The 22,651-nt window shown below is 41.6% G+C and overlaps 1 protein-coding gene across 5 annotated transcripts in view; it reads left to right on the top strand.

Moving 5' to 3' along the window:
• Positions 1-578: 578 nt before the first annotated feature.
• Positions 579-22,651, top strand: part of carmil3 (capping protein regulator and myosin 1 linker 3) — a 119,387-nt gene continuing 97,314 nt past the window's right edge. For all 5 annotated transcript variants that reach the window (XM_050033331.1, XM_050033330.1, XM_050033332.1 and 2 more), the window contains exons 1-3: positions 579-847; positions 7,372-7,466; positions 20,541-20,591. In XM_050033331.1, the coding sequence (XP_049889288.1) occupies positions 790-847; positions 7,372-7,466; positions 20,541-20,591 (204 nt within the window). In that variant the 5' untranslated portion in view covers positions 579-789. The remainder of the gene's footprint in view (positions 848-7,371; positions 7,467-20,540; positions 20,592-22,651) is intronic.

Here is a 22,651-nt window from a genome sequence, read left to right as displayed (position 1 = left end):
ACTTTGAACCTTTAAACTCTTAAAATTAAAGCGTTAAGTTTTGGTGGACTCGCTCAACACTTACAGTTGTCAGTGATAGACCTGGACTGTGTTAATCAGGGATTAGAAGACCTCTTCATGGGTAAGGTTCTTAGAGCTGCCCATGTGTCTGATTATTTTTTGATCGATTATTGTCATCACTGTCATTCTGATTCACAAACTGGATCTTTCTGAGTTTCATGGCTATCAGTAGTTACCAGTAGCCTGTGTGTTGTTTGTCAGTCTCAGATCAGATGTCATTTACCTGGGGTTCTCAAGAACTAATTCAAATACTGCAATGAAACAGTGCCTGAGCTGTGTCCTACCGGTATTTTGTATCCAGGCTGAGACAAGTGATGATGAGTAAAAGTCAAAGTAATCTGTAATGACAACACTTACTCCAAGCAAGGATTGATTTAACAGTAATCTACTGAATTTTAAACACATTTATGAAAGTCCAATGTGACACAACCTCTAACCTCTCCACCCCCCCACCCCCCCATCCCCACCTTCTCTCTTTCTCTGTCTCTCTCTCTCTCTCTCTCTCTCAGTGCCTGAGCGCTGAAGTCGGAGGCGCTCCTCGGGTATTTGCCAGTGCGCACCACAGTATCGCTTCCCATCACACTATCCGGACTGTTGCTGCGTCCTGAGCACCTGCAGGCGCGGAGAGAGGAGGGAAACAAGGGGTGAAGAAGAAGAAGGAGAAGTACGTAGGGGACATTTGAAAGCGGAGGGAAGGAGAAGGGGCTGGACCGGCGGGAGGAGCGCACCATGGCCTCAAAGGAGACCACAGCAGCGGGCTTCGTCAACGTCAGCAGAGAAATCACAGGTGAGCCTGAACACGAGTTTCTCCTGGGAAGTATGTTGTAACCTCTCACTGAGAGGGGGAGATGTCTGAGGACGCGTGGGGTTAGTTTGTCTTCACTCTGCTGCTCTTTAAATCTCTGCTTTCCGGTGCGTTTGATTTGAATGGAGTTACCACCGCATGCGAGTGCAGGAAATGCCTCCCAAGGCAAAACCAGAGTTAATGGCTGTTGAAGCTTGTGAAGATTGTAATTCCATCGATCTCGGAGCGGGAGCGTTCACTTTCCGATTGATTTGGCATAAAGATCAGCCGCGGAATTTATCGCGCACAGGGGTCCTGTAGTGCTGTCAGAGTTATTTTTAAGTGCTGCGGTGCATGTGTTCGCGTCATGGCTTTCATGTGCATTCATTAGGAGTTTTCATCTCTTTCTTTTCTCTCTGCGTGTGTGCGCGTGGGAGTTATTGTGCGACTGGGAGCGCTTTGCGTGCAGCAGGCAGCATGGGTTCATCAGCTCTCTTTGCTGGGGAGATTGGACAGTACAACACACACTCACACGCACATTAACACACTAACATGTTTGGGTGATATAAGAAGATGTGTCTCTCACTGCTAATTATCCAGACGCAGGGAGTTAAATCCCGCTGTTTACCAGCTCAACCTGGTCAAGCTCAGTCTGTCTGGCCTGGTGATAAGAGCCAGGCGGCTTTAGGCCATTAAAACACCTGCCAGTGGAGGACAAAATTGGGAGGGGGGAGATGGAGGTTCATGATGGTGGGGTGAGTGAGCACATCCATCAAAGTGTCAAAAAGGCATTGAGGACATGAGGAGGAATCGAAGTGGAAGAGGGGGGACTGACCCATCCTGCTTTTTCGTCTTCCCCTCTTCACCCCTTTGGGAGCAGATGCCGAGGTCACACCAGCAGGCCTTGGGGGCGCCGCAGAGTGTGTTAAAAGGTTTAAGCGATTGGGTCTTACCCAGCTTAACGTCAATAACTCTCTGTTTGTCTACGGCTGATCCTTCCTTCGATCTGCCGGTGTGATCCCCACCCCACCCCACCCCACTCCATCCCTGCCTTGTCCTCCCCTCATGTGCTGCTGCTCGCTCAAGTGTGAGAGCCAACTTCATGGCTGTTGCTGGATGTGGAAAGTGAGAATTATGGGTGTGCAGTAGTGAGAGAGTTGGGAGATTGTGACACAATGGAGCATCGTGACACAGCATGACGTGCCATATCTCCATCTGGTGGGCTCATATTTAGCATGGGTGGCCCCGCTTGAAATGTGGACTGTGAATACCACACAGCTTGCAGGCATATGTGCGCGTTTGTACTCTGACATACAGTAGGTTGACATTGTGTTTGTGGGTAGAAGGTTGTATTATGTTGGTAACTGTGGAGGAGATGTAAATGGCGGAGGCCTCCGGTGCGGTTCAGTGAGCTTCAGTAGGGCCATGTGGTGTGGTGGAGTAGAGGCCCCTGAAGATTGCAGCTCAGGATCCTGTGGACGGTTCCATTGAGATGAGCTGTGCTGCTTTTTTCTTTCTTTCTCTGAGGCTAAAAATAGCCTAGTTATGAGTCCTCTTCAGCTAGAGGTTTTGTGTGTGTATGTGTGTGTGTTTGCCTGTCCTCAAGTTTGTGTCTTTGTAGCTGTCTCTGTGACTGTTCACCCCTGTGCGGCTGTCTTTAAAGCAATAATCCACCAGTCTATCCTTAAGCTGAAGATCAAAGACAAAACACAGCAACTGCATCATCACCATCTACATGGTGATGATTTACTGGGATACAGGCACATTTTCAGATATACAGTAGCTATATTCATGTGCTGCAGAACTCACTTAGATGGAAAATTTCAGTCACTGATTCAATTCCATTTGACCAAGTCTGAAAAGTAGGGGTGTAACGGTACACAAAAATCTTGGTTCGGTACGTACCTCGGTACACAGGTCACGGTTTGGTTTTTTTCGGTACAGTAATGAAAAAAAATAGACAACTATTAAATATCTTTTACTTATTGGTAACCTTATTAAAACATACCACCACTGCAGTTAACTCTTTTTACACAATTTTTGAATGAAACAAATACATATAAAATCCTGCTTTTTCACATTGTTTGAATGAAAATAGAAAGATAAAAGTGAAAAATAAAATCCTGCTGTTTTTTTTAACACATTTTTTGAATGAAAAATATAAATATACATTTCTGCTTAAACAGTTTTACAATTCAATTAAAATTAAAAAAAATTGTATAGTGCAGCTGGTCAGCTTTAAAGCTTGCTCAGATTCAGTTTTACTAGGAAGTTACTTAGCTTTCCCACTTTGTTAAAGTGCAGTAAACAAAACATGCTTATATCTAAAGTGCAGCTTAAACAATTTTACTCAACTCCAATGGCGTTGGTTATTTCTTTAGCGCGATGGTCAGGGAAACGCTCTTTCTTTTTAAACGACGACGATATCGTAGTTTGCACCAGATTGCTTTTTCTAGTCGTGCCGGTTAACGTTCAAACTCGGGTGGTGTCGCTTTAGATGCGTTAGCATGTTAGACGTGTTTCCAAGTACATACCCGACCGCTGTTCTGCAGTGTCGGCACACTGCTTTTGTCTTGTCCACTTGTTTATTTCCATCTTCGTATTTTACCCTGAAACCAAAGTGTTCCCAAACGGAGGACTTAAGGTTTGCGGGTGGGTCTTCAGGTTCGTCAGGCTCACTTGCCATGTTGTCAAAATGCGAGAATGCGCTGCACAAAGTGAAAGCGGAGATTTACGGTCGGACTCGGTCCGTCACTCAATTATGTCCGTCGGGGAACTAGATATTTTAAATGGTTCGGCTCGCAAAAACGGAATTAAAATAAAACAAAATAAAATAAAATAATATCCTGCGCCCAATAATTCGGTACAGGGTCGTGCCGAACCGAAAGTCGCGTACCGAACGGTTCGACACAAATACATGTACTGTTACGGCCCTACTGAAAAGTATCTGAAAAAAGTCTTTAATGTACTTTGATGTCCAGCTTACTTAACTATCAAAGTCACTGTAATAGCAAAGTGTACAGTTTGGCAACATATTAATAGAAAACCCAACAGAGTGTCTCAGAGAGGTTTTTTTTTTTTTTTTTGGCCACCACAATCCTCAGCAACTTCAGTGCTCCTCGGCATAGCCTGTTCAAGTGAGCACTCCACCGATTTTAGCATTGCACAACTATAGCATTGTCTGACTCACAATGGAGAGTATAAAAGAAACAGAAAGTATAAAAATAAATTCAGCAGACCCAGAGATATCATGATTCTTACTCTGAACATTCTTCCTCCTTGTCAAAAGCAGATGCCTACATTACCTACAATGTAACTCAACTGCTGACAGTTCGTTGGGGGGTTTTGGGTGACAATGTGTGTTATTGTGTTAATCTGTTAGCAGCTAATATGGATGGGGACAGACCTACAGAGGTCCAGTAAGCTCCCATCTCTCTAATTCCACCCACCCAAATCTTTTTCATTTTCAGACTTCGAGTCTTCAGCCCTCACCGGTGCTGCCTTAAGTGACAGCTCTTGTTTGCAATCACGTGACTCTTATGACGTGTAAAATTCAGAGTAAAAAATATCTTAAACTGTGTAAACTGGATAGAGGAAAGTGATTTAAAGGACTGGATGAAGCTGTGAGCAGCAGATATCATCAGAAAATTGAAACTGTTTTGGGATTCATGCAAAACAAAGAAAAGTGATTTTTCCCACAACTTGACAGATTTGCCCGATGTGAACACATAACCTTGACCTCCAGACCGTCTAAGATCACTAACGTTACAATACGAGTGGATGAGATCATAGAAGGGCCTAGTGGACTGAAGCTGTTTTGTGTGTGGTTGGGTTTTTGGCTGGGTGAGTAATTGTGCTTGAGAATAACTGTCTTTTATTTTTCAACTCTGTAAATGGATGTACCGCTGTCAGGCTAAAATTGCAAGGCATCGTTAGCTAACTTTAGCTACTATTTTCTAACTACAAGGTCAACCGTTTTTCAGAGGTCTGGTGAAACACTGTTAAAAATCACAGGGAAGTTGTCACAGTACAGTGTAATTGCTTCCATTTCGAGGCATGATCAACACAATGCTTTAAAGTTAACGTTTGACATTAGTTGACTCCACTCCTTCAGACTGAAGACAAAGCTTTTTGATCCACACCTGCAGCTGTTTCTCACTGCCCTTTTTTTTTTTTTTACTTCTCCTTTTTTAAGTCCTACTATTTTTGGGATTTAAAGTGGCTCTCGTTTTTTCCCAGTTTTATAAATTGGAGCAACAGCGCAAATCACAAGTATTTTTGTGGTGTTGGCAGTCTGTGCCTCCAGATGCCTGCCTTCCAGCTGGACTGTGCACTGATGTGTGACGTCATATGCAAATAAACTATTTATCAGGCTTCACATACTTCCCTCTGGAGCCATGAAAAGCTTTATACAACTTTTTCACTGTAGTATCCCCCAAGACATGTAAACAGACTTGAATGTGTGAAATCATCGGAGTTCCCCTTTAAGTGTCTTAACCATGTGAACCTAGAGGGATTAATGTTATTGTTGGCTGACAAAAGAATCTCTACTCAAAGACTGCTTACTTGCTTTTGACTAGGTCTGCAACAAACACTTATTTTCATTAACCTTGAATATCACTTAATTACTTAGTTTTTAAAATTAGGCAGTTAAGAAATAGCGAAAAACGGGATTCAGTGATCCCAAAATTATGATTTCAGGCTGCAGGTTTTATCCAGTTACCTCTTAAAAAAATCCAAAGATATCTAGTTTACTATCAAATAAGGCTAAGAAAACCAGCAAATATTTTTATGTAAGATGCTGGAACCAGTGAATTAGCTTTAAAAAGGTACTTAAATGATTAATCAGTAGTCAAAATAGTCACAGATAAAAATGTCCTCTATTCTGATCATGTTTAGGATTTATTGTTCATGTTGGCTTAAAGGGCGACACCATTATTTATTTATTTTTTTAGGTTTTTATATCATGTTGTCTGTAGCTTCTTTATGTATTCAAATATGAAAAATTCAAATTTGGGTTAAAGTATGTATGTTTTAGCATCAAAATGCTATTTTCCAAAGCCCTTTTAAAAACCTTTTTGATAGTAATCTGATGTAGGTTTCCACACAATGTAAATGCTAGATATAAACCCACGCACTGCTGTTGAAGCAACAATAATTCAGTCCTGAAAGTCACAAACTAAACAATTGATGTGGCAGTAGACCTGCAACGTCTGTGTGCTGTGAGGTAAAATCACTGTTTCTGTTAATGGAGTCTGGTGGCTTTAAAGAGGGCGATAAAACAGCTTCAGATCCCTGGGGGAAAGAGCTGTGTTATGGTAAGGCAAAACAATAAAAAACATCTAAATATAGCGTACACTTAAACAATATTGATTATTTTTATGCTGTCCTTTTTTCGGAGGCTAAAATACGTTTTGCTCCTGCTCCAGTTCACAGCCACCAGACTCCTTTGACAGAAACGGTAATTCAACCTCGCAGAACACGAGGAGTAGCTGGTCTACCATTGCCTCTGATCAGTTGTTTTTTTTTTGTGTGTGTGTGACCCTCTGAATAAAGCTAACATGGTGCCATGGCAGCATTGCTTAGCTTCTGACTGGCTGAGTGGGAGTTTCCCTTTGACAAACATGGAAGAGAATGCAAATGGACCAGCCCTTTAAATGTTGACTGTGACAGTTCAGTCTTGACCTTGAGCAAATATAACTGCTGATTATGTTTCAAATTCAGCCATTTTTTTTGAGTTTTGATGATGATAATAGTGGAGAGCACTGTCTAACACTTCAAGCTGGGTTGAGATCTGGTGATTTGTGAAGGTTGTATCATTCAAATCACATCAGTTTTCATACACATCAAACCATTCAGTGATCCTTTATGCCCTGTATGGAAGCATATGCATTCTATATACAGATCCAGTATGCTGGTACAGTATCAGTGCGGATTCTGACCTTATGAAGCAGGTCAAGTATCAATCCACTTTTTAGTCACTGCTGTTATAAATTCAGTGTTTCTACTTTTACACAGTCATGCTGGGCTCTCAAAAGAATTTTGAGCACCACAGCAAGTCACTTAAACAGCATCGTCACAGCAGGAGCCCCACTGTTTGCTGTTCTGCTCTGTTCATTTGATGTTGTGAGTGTATTTCACTTCATGAATAGTAACATCTAGCTTCCTGTTGTAGTTAAGAAGTTATATATAGTTATGTCCTCCTGATGCCTTACACATAGAGGAATGAGATCAATCAGGTCCATGCAGTGAGGGAGCCCTGGTATTGGAGCAGTATGGCCTAATATCCTGAATTGGAATCAGGAAAGAAAACTGATGCATTCCTAATGTGTTTCCTCTCATTTATTTAGTTTTTTTCCCCTTTCATTTGTCACCCAGCTGTATATTTGAATTTATGGATTCCCCCCTTAAAAGCTTTTTACAGTGTTTCTGAGTTCATCTCAGGGCAGCGCTTTTCATTCTGTTATGTGTTTACATTATGTAATTGGCTCTCTGTTTTACCCTTTTTCCTCTGCTTTTCTCTCCAGAGAGCATCAGAAAGGTGCTGGACAAGCAGGCCATTAAGTTTGTGCGAGCCATCAAGCAGGACACCAGGAGCGGCAAAACAGAGGACAGGATTCTGGTGAGAGTCGCCAACACCCTCACACCCAACCATCCTCCCCCATCGTCTGTCACACCAGGTCACCTGAAAGAGATATTGTTAAAGTGAAAGCGCCTTTATGTGTGGGGTGTTGAATATGGAACAGAATGGCACTGGCTCCTTTCAGACAAAGTGGAAATCAATGGGAGTTAATTGGGACAAATTAGAAGAGCCATAAGATGTCACAGATTACGCATCCTGAGAGACACAACAGACGCGTTGAAAATCAGGCTTAAGACAGATGCTGCCTAAGCAGAGCAAAGTGGACATGGCCTACTGAGTCCATCCTCAGAGTTTATTAGATGTGGCAGGATGGCCTTAATGCCATAGGCAAGAGTTTGGTGTGTGTGTATGTGTGTGTGAGACTGACATGGTGTACGTACAGGGGCATCGTTCACTGTTTTGTTTTTTTTCTGTTATCTGAAGAAGACGCTTGTGTGAGTGTCTGCCAGAGGGTGTGTGGGCAGCCTGCGACGTGTTCAAGGAGCCTGTGCGAGCCAAGGCCACCTCTGTTATTGAGAAATTGTCAATTAGTCAGCCACATTAGTGACTGATCAGTTACTCACACGTAGTTGCTATGCGTGAGAGCGAGCTCATTTCCTCCCCTGAAGACAACAAAAAAGACAAGCTGATAAGCGAATCAAAACTATTAATCAGTACTTCTCTCAGTTTTCCGTCTCTGCTATTATTTCTTCTCCTCATCTCCCCCCACGCCTCCTTCTATCTCCATCATTACCACCCCCCCTCTATTTTTGTCATCTTCTCTCTTTGTTTCCTCTCTCCCTCCCTCCTTATCTGTCCATCTCGATTATTCTCCCCGTCATCACCCCCCCCCCCTCCCCCGACCCCCACCACCCCAGTCGCCTTTCACTTTCTCTCCGTCTCTCCCCTTTATGCCCTTCCCTCTTCCCTCCATCTTTACTCAAACCTGTAAAAGGGTATTGAGCTCCTCTTTCCATCAGAAGCAATTCAATTAGGTCTCTGCCTTACGAGAGTTTTTTACTATCCAAATGGGCCTTGGCTGCTGCTGCTGCCACTGCTCCAAATTCTTTCAAGGGAAGGCAGGCGAGGGGGGGCGAGATGGATATAAGCATTCATTCTAGCTCGTTGTCAAAGTCTCCCCCTCTAAAAGGCAATCTTTTCACTCTAATGGATACATTTGTTTGGATATATGAAGGGTGAACAGATGAGGGAGTTTGTAAATAGACTGTTTGTTTCAGTGTCTGGGTATCGTGCACATAATATTCACTCATGCTTGCAAATGTCATACATGATAGTAAGCGAAAGTGGCATATTTTACGATTGCTTTCTAATACAGAGATGAAATTTAGTCTTGAAAATTATTTTCTAAGCCTGAAGGCGTAGGCAAGGCCTTTTTTTACCTTTATCCCCTCTTTCATGTGGATCCTTCCTTCACGGCTGAAGAAGGATTTAGCAGGTCAAATCTGAACAGGATCATAGCTCTCATATTGATTCTTCTGGTTTGTTTAGTTTATGGACAGGAGGAGTTTTTAATGTTATACACCAAGGTTTTATTGACTGTATACAAGTCTTTGTTCTATGTCTTGCTCTTTCTTTTTGCCCTGCTTCTCCCTCCGGAGACTGCTGGTATCCAGCTGTCTGTGTGTGTTGACTGTACCAGCCATCACGCTGCGACACACAGACACACACACGCACACACAATGTCCCCCCACCCATCTCAGACAGACACAGTGAGGGCTCAGCATGACATCCAAACGACACCCAGGGCAATGCGTTGGGGAGCTTCAACAGTCATGTTTCCAACACGCATACATGCACACACACACTCATGCGTACAGTTTGACATGTGCAGGAGGCAGACACACATGGTTCAGTGCATCAAAACTTGCCTGCATACACACTCTCACAGCCATTATTAGATCACCCTATTTGAAGATTAGAGGCAACTCAGAAAACAAAGCATCTTCAAAGGCAGAGAGGGGGAGAGACACTGGGAGGGAGGGAGGGATAGAGGGAGGAGTGGGTGGTTGTGATGGAAGAGGAGGGAAGGGCACCCCACAAGAGGAAAGAGAATGGAGGAAGGAGTGAGGGGAGAGAGGGGGAAGGAAATCTCTGATGTGTTGTGATGCCCCAGTTGCCGATTTGGCTCTTCCGCCACTTATTTATCCCTATCGGTCACTCCGTTTTATCCTCTGTTGACTCCACGGTTTGAATGCTCCCACCTAATAATGGGCCTATTACTGGCTGAGACTACCACTGTTTGACAGTCCTGAGCACACTCAGGCGCTTCAGACGCTGATTTCCACTTAGGTTACGCGAAGGTCCCGCTCAAGAGACTCTAGTATAACTGAGGTTTGAGGTTGAGTTAGTGGTGCAGCATTTGAAGACTTGGTTGTGGTTGCGTGCTCATTGGCTCATTGTATCTGTTTTGAGATGTTTACAGCAGGGCTGTTATTTAGAAAGTTGGTGGAAGTAATATGGTGATTTATGGTCAGCAATCACTTTTTAAAATTGCTTTGTTCTTCACAAACATCATTCATGCATGAACCTTTTTATTTACTTAACCTAGAAAAAAAACAGTTTTGCATTTCTTAGTTCCCTTGGGCACTAACAACAAAAATCAAGATTTCTTTTTAATTATGAGCCGTTGCTGAATGGTAGAAATGTCCATATACATTAAAAGTACACTCTTAATCAGTCTGATTTTGTTTTTCTATATTAAGGTTAAATTAATACTGTTTTTAGTTACACATCTCTTTTCATAGACAAACAAATTATGGTAAGGAGAAATAAAATAATGCAGTATAAGATATTGTGAGTAAATGTGACTTTGTTTATTATTATTATATATATATATATTTTTTTACCAGTATTGTCAGTATCACCCTGTATTTACCAGATTAGTGTCATTTATCATTATTCATTGAAAAGGTCTGAAAGAAGTCAGAAATTTTACCCTGATTCCTTCAAATGATCAGACTTTGTATAACATAATATTATATAATTTTTTTTTTATCAGCAATATTACTTTTACCACCGATGGACATTTCTACCAATCATGTACAGTATTGGAAAAATTACCACAAAGTCATCAGCCTTTTTGGAGGTATGAATTTACGTCATTCAGTTCAATAATCCCTCCGCAACCAAATTAAACCAAATTAATTATAATAATATTCAGAATTACTTATGAAAACTTCACCGAACAGGACACATGCTGAGTGATTTCTTCTGCTGCCAATTTGCTACAAGCACGTTACCTGAAAAGGTCTGGTTCTGGAAGCTGCTGTGCACCATGGGAACACACATCAAACAAGTGCTAGAGATGTACAGGTCACTTCCCAACAAGATATCCCAGCTCAAAATGTGCTCCACAAATTGTGTGAGAGGACTGTTAATGGATTAATATTATATTTTCTGTACTTTTTATTATACGTTTTATTTTCTTGATATTCAAATTCTCTTTCATCGTAATATAATTCCATGACTGCTGCCTCTATCTGCTCTGTACATTGCATGGATCCCTTCTGTGTTGCTTTTTTTAATTCTTCCTTATTCAAATCAAGACTCTAAGAATTGACAGACTGTAAGGCCCCCCTGAGATAAACATGTTTGTGTGCTAAATATTGTAAACAAAATCTGTTTGACTTTAAATTTCTCGCATTTGGCAGTTAATACCGTTGCCAAATGTGGATGCATGTCCTGGCTTAGTTATGGGACTGTATAAATTAAAGTAGTGTAAAGCTCATTGGTTCCAAGATCTGCCTCATATTTGTAGTTAATCAGCATCATCGACATCTTTCTTTGAGATCTCTTGCTTCCTCGTGTTCTAAATTCAACCTCATGAATCTCATTTTCCTAAACTGAGTTGTCTTTGCTTGTTATTGTTAATTTAATTGCAATTGTTTTATATTTCCTCTCTGCCTTTATTGTTTTTGAAACTCCTGTTTCTTTTACTCCTTGGGGTTTTCTAACCTCGTCTGCACGAATTAGTGTTTTCAATCTTCTCGCTATGCATCTTTTTAATTATTGAATTTTATCGCTCTTTGGAATTGTTAAATTGCTTCTGTTCCTCAGTGCTCTGTCCAGTGTAAACTTCATCACTGACTTGTGCTTAACTGATTTACCCAGACCCTTAGGTAATTCAGTGGTGGTAAATCCAAGTCTACGTACTTGGAATTCTCATATTAGACCACTGGCATTAAAGTGGCACTCCAATGAGTACAGTTACTCCTCATGAGGGGTTCTACTCAGCCTATAAAAATGTTTGTGTAGTGTGTGCTGTAGCTCTGGAAGGAGCTCTTTAGTTTTGAAAAAATAACCCAGATGGTGTTGTCATGGTTATCTTGGCTTGGTCTTGGAGACTCTTAAGTTTTAAAAGCATTTTTGGAACTTAACCTATACTACTGTGAATAATTTTGCGACTAAATGGCCACTTTTTCCATCATTCAGTGTGATCATTTATTTTTGACATGCGGCAAGCAAACTCCCAGTCATCTGAGTTGTTTCTGTATTAATGAATGTTTGTAGACATATTTGATAGCCACAAAGGTAAAATTCCATCCTTGGTTCTCTGAAATTGGGGATGCGCAGGTGACAATCAGTTAACACTGTTAAAATAATAAACATCAAACTTTCCTGAAATACTGCTACATGTATTAGTGCTAAACTATGATAAAATTACTTCAAACCATAAATTTCTCATTTGATCAAATCTAACAAACTGATCAACATCTATCCATATTTATCTGTTTTTTGTATGTGTTGTGTAATGAGCTACTGAGTGCTTTAATTTCCCTCAGTATTAATAAAGCATCCATCCATCCATCCAACCAACCAATCAACCAACCAACCAACATCAGCTAAAATCATTTCTAAAAAAAAAAAAGGCAAAATGCTTGCAAAGCACAATCAATCCTGGCACAGTTTGGGTTTTTACAAGCCTATAACATACCCCCCCTGTACACTATGTCCACACTACTAATATTCCCCCACAGGCAGACTGAAGCTGACCTTTGAGGAGGGACCTGTATAATCTTGAGGCAGGAAATTTCCCCTCTGTCCTTCATGTAAAATGCATGCTCTTGCTCACACTGAATGTTACAACTCCTTAACACAAACATGGCATCACATCAGAAGGTCAACTAGCTAATGTTAGCGTAGCAAGTCATAGCAGGGTAGCTGGAGCTAGACAGGCAGGAGCTTTATTCATGAGCCCTGCTGTTGTGGTTCTGTCCCTGTTTGACCAGTAGAGAGGTGTGTTGTTGCAACTTATCCAAATCAAACCACTTATTAAGACTACTGTGTTTACGGTGCCCTCTAAAAATAGTGGTAATGATGGTAATTTAAACTGTTGGCGGTATTGTTTGCATCAATAGGTTTCACCGTGGACTACAGTAAAACCTGTATACCTGCATATCTTTGCTTACAATTTCAATCTTAAAGAGATGCTTTGCTGACTTTCAACCAGCTTTGTATCATAACACTATGGATCATCTGTGTAAATGAACTGTGGTAAACTTCCCTCCATCTTACCTTTCCTGTTCATCTTTGTGTCTTCTGGTGGATTTAACTTGGCTCTAGCGCTGCTGCTTGAACTGCAGATTGTGCCTCTGCATTTTCATATGCCAACCACTATGGGCACAAAGGGTTTCTATTTCTTCTAGCCTAAAATGTCTTTAGAAACATATTTTAGGGTAGCAGTAATATAAACATTTGTGAACACGAAGTGGGCACCATACTGTTTCCTGTATTGTAAAAGCAGACGCTAAAAAATTGCCCAAATGCAAACAGACCAAAAAGTAAAACCAAAAATACTCTATAACTAAAGATACTGTATTACAAGCTGTGCCCATAACACGAAATGGTATACAATTCTGGCCTCCTAAGTGGGTGAGTTCGTCTCCCCTACGTACCCCCACCTTTCTTGGAAGTGCTGTAAACATTGTGTGAGTGGATGAAATCAGATTCAAAACAATACAACACGATATACAGTACAGAGTTAATGTTTGCTCTTTATTTTACCACTTATATTTATGTGCCAGCTTAATATCTAATATCAACTGAGTGTAAAATCACGTCAGTTGTTGCTAGTTTTTGCAAGAGTGTCTATAACAGAGACATGTCTTGGTACTAAGTACCAACCATTTCAGTGTCAGAATATTAAGAAGGATTAGGGCTTGTGAAAACTGGGTTCAGTATTTACTTCAGTGATTATGGAGTGAAAGAATTGGTCATAATTTGTACTCACGTTCACTTTTTCCATTGGAAAGAATGGACTCAGGGCCGCCGCTGCCACAGATACAAGAAACGAATCTAAAGTGAGCTGTCTCAGTTTTCGTAATGGTCTCTGGTAAAACTAAGTAGTGCTGATAGAATATGAATGTCACTGTGTTGCTTACTTCTTGACTCAGATATTTTCAGAAACACATTTTAGCTCACTGTTTAACTGTAATTTGTGATTGTTTGTCACTAGCCAGCTGCCATATTGTTTCCTGTGTCAAAGTGGCCAAGCTTGCATTAAGTCACCCACTAGGTTATTGGTCCGGTGTGGAGTAGTGCATTCTGGTAGTTGTAGGTTTTCTGCCTCTTCAGTAGAAGCAAATGCCGCAGCCCTTTTCCTCTGTTTCCTCTGGCAGTCAGTCTGGCAGTGAAATATGTCTTTACTCAATTTGTGATCATTGCATTTGTGTCGTAATTTACTTTCTCAGTAAACCCACTTTCATGTCATTCAATTACTGCTGTGCTATATTTCCCATAATACCCTTTAACAACTCCCAGAGAATGTGACTGACCATCTTAAATTTTGAGGTGCAGAGAGAAATATAGCACACTGCCAAGCATCAAAACTGCTCCAAAATAGCCTGGAAGATTTCCAGAGGCTCTTTATTTATTTCTTCATTTTTTGACATTTATGACTTAATGGACATACAATGAAGCCTGACAGGAGAGGCTGGGGAGGGAGGATGTTTCTGACTCTCAAGGTCTCCGTCCAGATTCAGACCCAGGATTGTTTTGCTCTGTATTGTTTGTGTTTTAGTCAAAAGTCTGCAGGACCGAGGATGAAAAATTGAGCCAAAGTGTAACCCACTTTGAACTACTTGTTTTTTAAGTTACAAAAAGCATGCGTGGTTGGTAAACAAAGTTCAAAGCGTGAGGCGCTCACTGAATTACATAATCAACTTGTACATTTTAAATGGTGAAACTGGGCCTTGCTTTTAGCTCTAAAGACGCTTTGTCACAGAAACTCCAGCTGTGCGCTTGGACTGTGAAAGAAAGTCCAGCAAAGCAGTAAAGCACAGACAGCCCAGGCTAGCAGCAGAATCTTCTGTTCTTTCAGCCTCAGCAACACTTCCATCTTTTTGTGTAATGGCAAACATTACCACTGCATCATCCACGATTCTCTTTTCATGGCTTTTTCCCGGCGAGATGCTCAGCGTGGAGTCATTTTTTCTGCAAGTATCCGGGATTTACCATCTGACTGTGCGTGGCGAGCGCTGTCTCTGTGCTGTAATTAGGACTGTGCTTTCTTTTGATTGTCATAACACATGTTGGTAGCCTATGGCGGAGGGGCTATGAAGTGTGAGTGCTGACCTTCTCTCTTCCCTCTTGAGAAGAGGAGAAAGTGTGACTGGAAGTGTGTGTATTGCCATGGCTGAGAGGGCAACTCAGAATATCTCTGCCTCTATTTTATCTCTCCATCCTATTCATATTCTTTCTCTCCTTTGCTCCCTCGCTCTCATTGTCCCGATCATCTTAAATTCACCTCTCCCCTCTCTCTCTCCGTCTCTTCTTTCCTTATCCATTTGGCGTCTTCCACACTCAATGCTTGTCTTTATCTCATCCCACTTTCTCACATTTGCTCACGTTTTTTTTTTTTTTTTCCTCTTAGCCCATTCACCCAATCCTGGCCACTCTTCAGCCTCTATTTCTTCTCTTATACACTCTATCTCATCTCTTGCTTCCATCTAGTACAACCCTGCAACCCCTTCCCATTATCTGTCTCCTTTCCCCTATCTTTTTTCCCTTTTTTAAGAGGTCCTTTGGGTTTCAGAGCGCTCTCTTTGCCATCTCTTTGATTTAGACGCATTGGACTGGTTGGTTTTTATGAGAGGATCTGGAACAAGATGTGTTTTTGAGCTTTGCATTTATTTCCTCTCATTTGGCTTCATCTCTTTCTCTCTCTCTCTCTCTGTCTCTCTCTTTCAACCACTCTAAAGTCCACTTATAAAGCAGGACCTGGGGCATCTGTGCTTTCAAACCCCCTGTCACTTACACACACACGCATGCACGTAAGCTGACAGATTGACTGATGGCAGGGTTGTGTTCTTGTGATGCTGAGTTCACTTGAGTGATGGTAGCTGACTGTGAGTGTGTGTGTGTGTGTGTGACAGAGAGAGAGAGAGAGAGGCAGAGACAGGCAAGTGTAGTCCAAAGCCAGCTTAGCTAGCTATTGTGTATCATTATACGTGCATGAGAGTCCAAACGGAGAGTGCGTGCTGTACTAGCATACCGGACTTATGCAAATGTCTGTATCGGAATGTTTCTGATTTTGCGCCCTGTGTGTGTGTGTGTGTGTGTGTGTGTGTGTGTGAGTGTGTGTGTATGTGTATGTGTTTAAAATGCCCTTGTGGCCGAGCCAGAAATACCGCAGGCGGCCAAATCTGGCACTGATCCTCAGCTTGTTCCCTCAGAGGCAGCGCTGCAACACACACACGACCCAGAGACACACTTTGATTTGCACCATCTCGTTTGAAGTGCAAGACCCAGAGCCTGACAGCTTATGATTAATATAAGCCCCCGCCCTCTGCCCTCTCAGCTGCGTGTGCACGCAAACACACACATGCAGGAAAAGATACATTTGTTGTTTTTTGTGCACGTACTGTACACGCACTCCCACTGTATGACACACACTCCCACCCTGCCCTCGCAGTCTGCTTCAGGGGCCAGCCGGCTGGCTCTTTGAACTAGTGCTTCTGACACTGTGCCGTCACAGCAAGGGCACCTCTGTCCCCCCCCCAATCCCATCGTCTTTGCCTACAAGTCCTTCTCTCTAGCGACTTCCTCATCACTTTCTGAGATTGTCACCTGCCGTGCTCTTGGTTGACCAGGTCAAAAAGTCGACAGTCTCATCTTGGAGGATTTCCTGGGCGGAAAATGAATCTTTGAGGGGCTTTTAGGATTTTCGATTGATCCTTAAAGGAGAAAGTTGTCAGAATGCCACATGAGGGGAAAATGTTGGTTTTAGCTTGTACTGGGGCTTGACCTTAGCTCTGGCTGTTTGTGCCAATTTGTATTAATTGCTGTATAATGTATCCTTATGGCCTAATGCATCGGAAAGAAAGAAACCTGTTTCAGACAGCGCATGTATCTGCAATGTATAAGCAAGGATTGTATGAGAGTTGGTCAAATGTGCCCAGTAGTACTTTAGAGGGTTGCAGCTCCATCTAAGGGGGGCAATAAACAATACTGTGAAAATGTACATCTGGCGAGTGCTATATAATACTATTAAAATTATGAAAATTTATATTAATTTTAGAAATATACCAATTTTAGATGATTACTCTAGAGATGTTTCACTTTTTCTAAAATTTTATGTATGAATAACTGGACGAGAGAGTACTCTCCTTTCATCAGGACCTATCTGTGACAAAATACTTTGTCAGTGTCTATAATGCAACTGCAAAGTTCATCTGTAGCTAGAAAACTAGACTTATTTACTCTAGTTCACATTTAGTGATAGTTACTACTTCACTGTGATACTTTAAAATACTTTTTAATTATTAATATCATTATATTCAAAAGTGGAGTTTTATCTTGAGATGACCTCTGTGTCCGGCAGTGAAAGCTTAAGAAAAAATATATCCTCTGGCTTGATCCTGTTGACATCTCACAGTCTCTCCCTCAGCTGCTGAGCTAATGTTTTCTACACATTAACATTATAATTAAAGACTGACAGGACAAGCTGCTGCTCACCTCTGAATCTCAATCAAGGTGATAATAATGTGATACGCAAAGGAGAACTAATGGATTCTGACTCCTGTCAGAACCTCATAACGTCTAAATTGCATCCTATGTCCTACTCGTGTCCATCAAATAAAATCAACATTTGCATATCATTTCAACAACATTTACTGTCAACTTTCAAAGTAGGGTGCTTTTAATATAGACATGTTGAATGGAAAACGAATATTTATCTTCACCATATATGACAGTTTTTTCTATACTCAAATTCCTTTCCTAGTGAAAGAAATGGGCCTGTGACTGTCCTGCTAGTAGTTTGATTCTTGACTTGAATGGAGTTAGTGTCATTCTCATGCACGTGTAGGTGCTCACTGGTGAGACTGGACTGATACGTGGTCAAAATAATGTTCATAGTGGAGAAAACTGACTCACAGCTATAAGTAGGGTTGGGTATTGTTTAGGTTTTTTCTGATATTGGTACTAAAACTATATTTAGACAACAGTACCAATGTGGAAACGGTGTCTAAACCAATACATTTGAAACAAGATAGCACAAAACCACAATCAACAACATTAAAGAAGGGCTTCTTCATTGCAAAGGCAACTTTGAACTTGCAATTGATCAGTATATTACCTCCTAACAAATTAGAGTACCTGTAAATGTACTAAACTAAAACTAAATTCACACTACATATACACATAATAAATAAAACCGAATGCAACTACAATAATTCAACACTAAACAATAGTTACAGAACTAATAACAGCAAAAATAAATTTTCGGTTGGGATCAATAATTGTTTCCCCACCTCAGAAAAGACTCAGCAGCGAGCCATTTCTCCATTATTATTGTTCAGAAGCGGCTTTTTAGAAGTGACTACAATGAGTATAGGTTGTCCATCTTAGCAGTCTACCTTAAGTGAGCCTGGTCAGGCTCCAAATGGGAGGGTATCTTTGCTGGCTAACTTTGGGGCAAACCCCCTCTACTTTAGTCAGCAGGTGGAAAGTAAGACATGGGTCTTGAGAAGCTGTGGCATTTATTCACTGTCAAATAGCCTAAACTGCACTGTGCACTGCTATGTTGAGCTTCATACTCTTTGCTCCGGTCACTGCAGTCTCAGTGCCACGCATTACTCTCACTCACATGCGCTCTCTCCCTCTCTCCACCACACACAATCTGGCCTGAAAATGATGCACCGAAATCTGAGTTGTGATTTGATAGGAACCAGTGCCATATTGGCAATGGGCTACGGTACCCAACTCAGGGTCAGTTGCTTCACGCTCCCGGCTTTATCCTTCAATTTATCAGAAATTCAAAACGGATCCAGATAAAATCATCATTCAGTCCCGACCGCAATCCACCATTCGGTGGTGCCAGGTGTAGTGGGAGACATTGTTGCAATAACTTGCTCTGGCTCAACCCTGTATCTATTATACCTTATATTTAATAGATATCCTGATGATTTTTTTCCTTTATTGCTGTACATACCCACATCCAAGTAGGCAAAAAATAATCTTGAGTATTGATTCTCTTTAATGATACTTCAATGGGCTGTAAATGATATATCAAGAGAGGACAAACCCTACGCAAGAGGCCTTGTTCAGCATCAGAGGATCAAATCGGCACCCGTCAGAGAGCCTGCATTATTGATGCCTCTGTTTACATTATGAGATCTTCTGTCGGCTTGCGAGGCTTTGAAGGGAGAAGATGCCTCTGTTTCTCATTTTCTCACTATATCTCACCTCTCTCTCTCCTCTTCTATGAGTCTCAAGGTCCCATCACACCACCCCCCCTGCTCCTCCCTGGATTTATGTAACAGAGTTTTCAAACTTGACAAGGAGCTGTGATTGGACTAACAATCTTCCTCGAAGGCCCCTCCACCAGCTTAGTGCGGAGATTTTATTCTCATGGTGGGGGTATCACTCTGTCTCCTTCTTTTTGCGTCTGTTGTTTTCATTCCTCTCCCTCTCCTCTGTCCCTTCTCTGTGGGAGTCTGTTATGGATGTCTATATAGTTAAGACATAGGGCTGATCTGTGAGGCCAGCTTTGCCGGGAGTAGGTGTAGTATCTGAAGGCTTCATTATCAGGAGTGAAATCTGGTGTCTCTGTCCTTCTATCGCCTCCTCTATCTCTCCTTCTTCCTCTCTCTCTCACTCTCTGTGTGTGTCTCTCTCTCTTTGTATGTTTCATTTTCTTTCTTCCTCTCACCGCCACACAGCAGGGCGCCATTAGCCATTCAGCACAGAGAGGCCTTGAGGAATTGAAAGCGACGGAGCAGAAAAAGAAAAGAAAAACTGAAACGGGAAAGGAGACAGGGGAGTTGGGAGAAGGGAGGAGGTGAGGGCAGGAGGGGATGGAGTGAGGTGTTAAGGCGGGAGAGAACCAGACAGGGCACTGTGGCACTCAGGGAGATGGAGGGATTAGGGATTAAGGAAGAAGATGGGGAAAATGAACAGATTTCCATGGAGATGAAGAGAAATGGGTGGAATGACAGAATGCAAAGGAGGGAATCTGAAAGCCAGCTGAAAAAGAGCAAAGCCAAAGTGTGGCCAAGAATTGGAGTAAGAGATCGGGAGGGACAGAGATGCGCTGTGCATGCATGGGGTATGCTAATTATGGAATTTTGAATTATGAATGAGATTAATTACATAGGCAGATGTGAATATATTCCCATTTTCTGTCTCTCACTTTACCCTAGACCCTTTTAAATGATAATGCCTTTCTTTTGGCAGAAGCACACCTCTCTTTTTGCTTGCTCTTTGTGTCTTCTTTGTCCTCTTTCTCCCTCTTATCTCACCATCAGTTTCCTCCCAGACGCAATCAGGCATCTGTTGAATAAGTGCTACTTAGTTCCATCAACACAACTTAGCGCGATAAATCGGACTGTCATATGACTCTCAATCTCGCCATAATATTTCTTTCACACACGCGCTATCATCATTAGCTCGCTAATGTCTAGAGTGCTTAGCATGACTTACGAGTCATTGGGATGAGCCGTAGAGATGATTTGCTCTCTTTATGGGGTGTTTGTGCTGTGCTATTTTTTGCTGCGATTTGCATTTTGCATTTCCTGCTCTGTGACTGAAAAAATGAATGTGTTCTCCCCTCAGGTCCTGGCAACATGGAGACTGTATCTCTTTGCTGTCAAAGTGCCCACCAAGGTAAATGTTCCCCCGCTCTCAGTGGAATTTTATGGCTTTCACTTGCCAGCCTTGATCTTATGGTAATTCACAGGAGATATGACGAAAAAGTAGCAGACTTTCAGAGCAGGAGAGAAGAGATAATGATGATGACTGTGGTGATGATGTTTTTGAATGATAGCGATTACAATGACGATGATAAGGTGCAGGTGGCATGGATTTAGTAGTTTAAAGGGACAGTTCGCCCTAAAATCAAAAACACATATTTTTCCTCTCACCTTTAGCGTTATATATCAATCTAGATTGTTTTGGCCTGAGTTACCGAGTGTTGGAGATATCAGCCATAGAGATGTCTGCCTTCTCGCGGATGTAATGGAACTAGATGGCACTTGCCTTGTGGTGCTCAAAGCGCCAAAAAAATACATTTGAAAAACTCAGCAGCAATGTCTCTTTCCAGAAATCATGACCCGGTTACTCAAGATAATCCACAGACCTTGTGAGTAGTTTGACCTCGGAGCTATTTTCTTTCTACAGAACTACAACCACCAACTGTATCAAAGCGCATAAGGAAGCATGCATCTACTGCTAACTTCCCAACCATCATTGACTTAGCTAACATTACAGCTCAGCCAAGGAGGATGCCATGATTGTGTACATGATGCGCTGTCACAAGCACATGTATTGCCCATGAGTAGATGCACGCCTTCTTCTGTGCAGTGATAAGGTCAGCGAGTGTAGTTTGATGAAAAAGAAATAGTTCCTCCATGACGCTGCTCACAACAAGGTCTGTGGATTATCTTGAGCAAGTGGGTCATTAATTCTGGAAAGAGACATTGCTGTTGAGTTTTATAAATTTATTTTTTGGTGCTTTGAGTACCTCAAGCTGATTGCCATCCATTTCCATTATATTGGAGAGAAGGCAGACATCTCTACAGCTGATATCTCCAACACTCTGCAACTCACATCAGAACAATCTAGATTGATAGATAGCACTAAGGGTAAGAGGAAAATATGTATTTTTGATTTGGGGGTGAACTGTCCCTTTAAAACAATAGTTGGACATTTTGGGAGAAGTGCTTATTCACTTTGTTGCCTAGAGTTGTATAACAAAATTGATACTACTCTCAAATTCTAATATGAAGCTACAGCCATCAGTTGATTGGCTTAGCTTATTGTTGTTTTTACACATTGGGTTGTGTACGATTAAACAAATAAGATACAACGTGTTAATCAGTGAGCTTTAGAGGTGTGCATCGACAGATTTTGTTGCCTTTGGATAGAGTCTGGTTAGCTGTTTGTCCCTGCTTCCAGTCTTTATCATAAGCTAAGCTAACCGGCTGTTGGCTGTAGATTCATATTATGAGTACAGACATGACAGTGGTATTCGTCTCCTTATCCAACTCTCTGCAAGAGAGCAATTGTGTATATTTCCCAAAATGTCAAACCACTAATTCAGGTTTATTTTAATTTGGGTTTTATTTGTGTAGTGTTTGCCATCACTTTTATCAGTCGTGATAACTGTGTACACACCAGAATAATTGCTGAGATCTGGGACAGAAGCAGCATTACAACAACAAAGTCTAACAGGGCAAGAAACATGAGCAGTAAAACAATCATTAGCAGTAAATAAGTCAGCAATTCAAGTGCCTCTGTTTTTTCTTTGTTTCAAGTGGCACCTGTGGATTCCAGCTTACAAAGATATTGTTAAAAAACTATTCTCTTTTGGACCCAGCTGTAGTTTTTTTGTGTCAGTCAGAGTCGAGCAGATCCTCACGTCTCTGGAGGCACATGTACCGTGAACGTGGTTAGCATTACATTCTTGGGCATCCTCATTTTGATTACTTCCATCGTTATGCTTTTGTCCTCTACACAAGTATTTGGTCGACTTTCCCATCCCAAGTGACCTGTTGCACAAAATTGCGATAGAAATATCCAAATGGTATCAAAGCTTTAGTCCTTATTTTAACAGGGCTCTCCTGAGTTGCTGCCTACCCCGTCATTAGCCATACTGGAAGTCATCAAGCCTTTGTGTTCTCTTGAGTTCAGCTAACCTTGGGCTTTGCTTAAAACATGAATGATTG

Source organism: Epinephelus moara, chromosome 21 (genome assembly GCF_006386435.1).
Source record: "Epinephelus moara isolate mb chromosome 21, YSFRI_EMoa_1.0, whole genome shotgun sequence".
Lineage (NCBI taxonomy): Eukaryota > Metazoa > Chordata > Actinopteri > Perciformes > Serranidae > Epinephelus > Epinephelus moara.
Note: the sequence above shows the minus strand (reverse complement) of the source record. Positions and strands in the feature narration are given on the sequence as shown.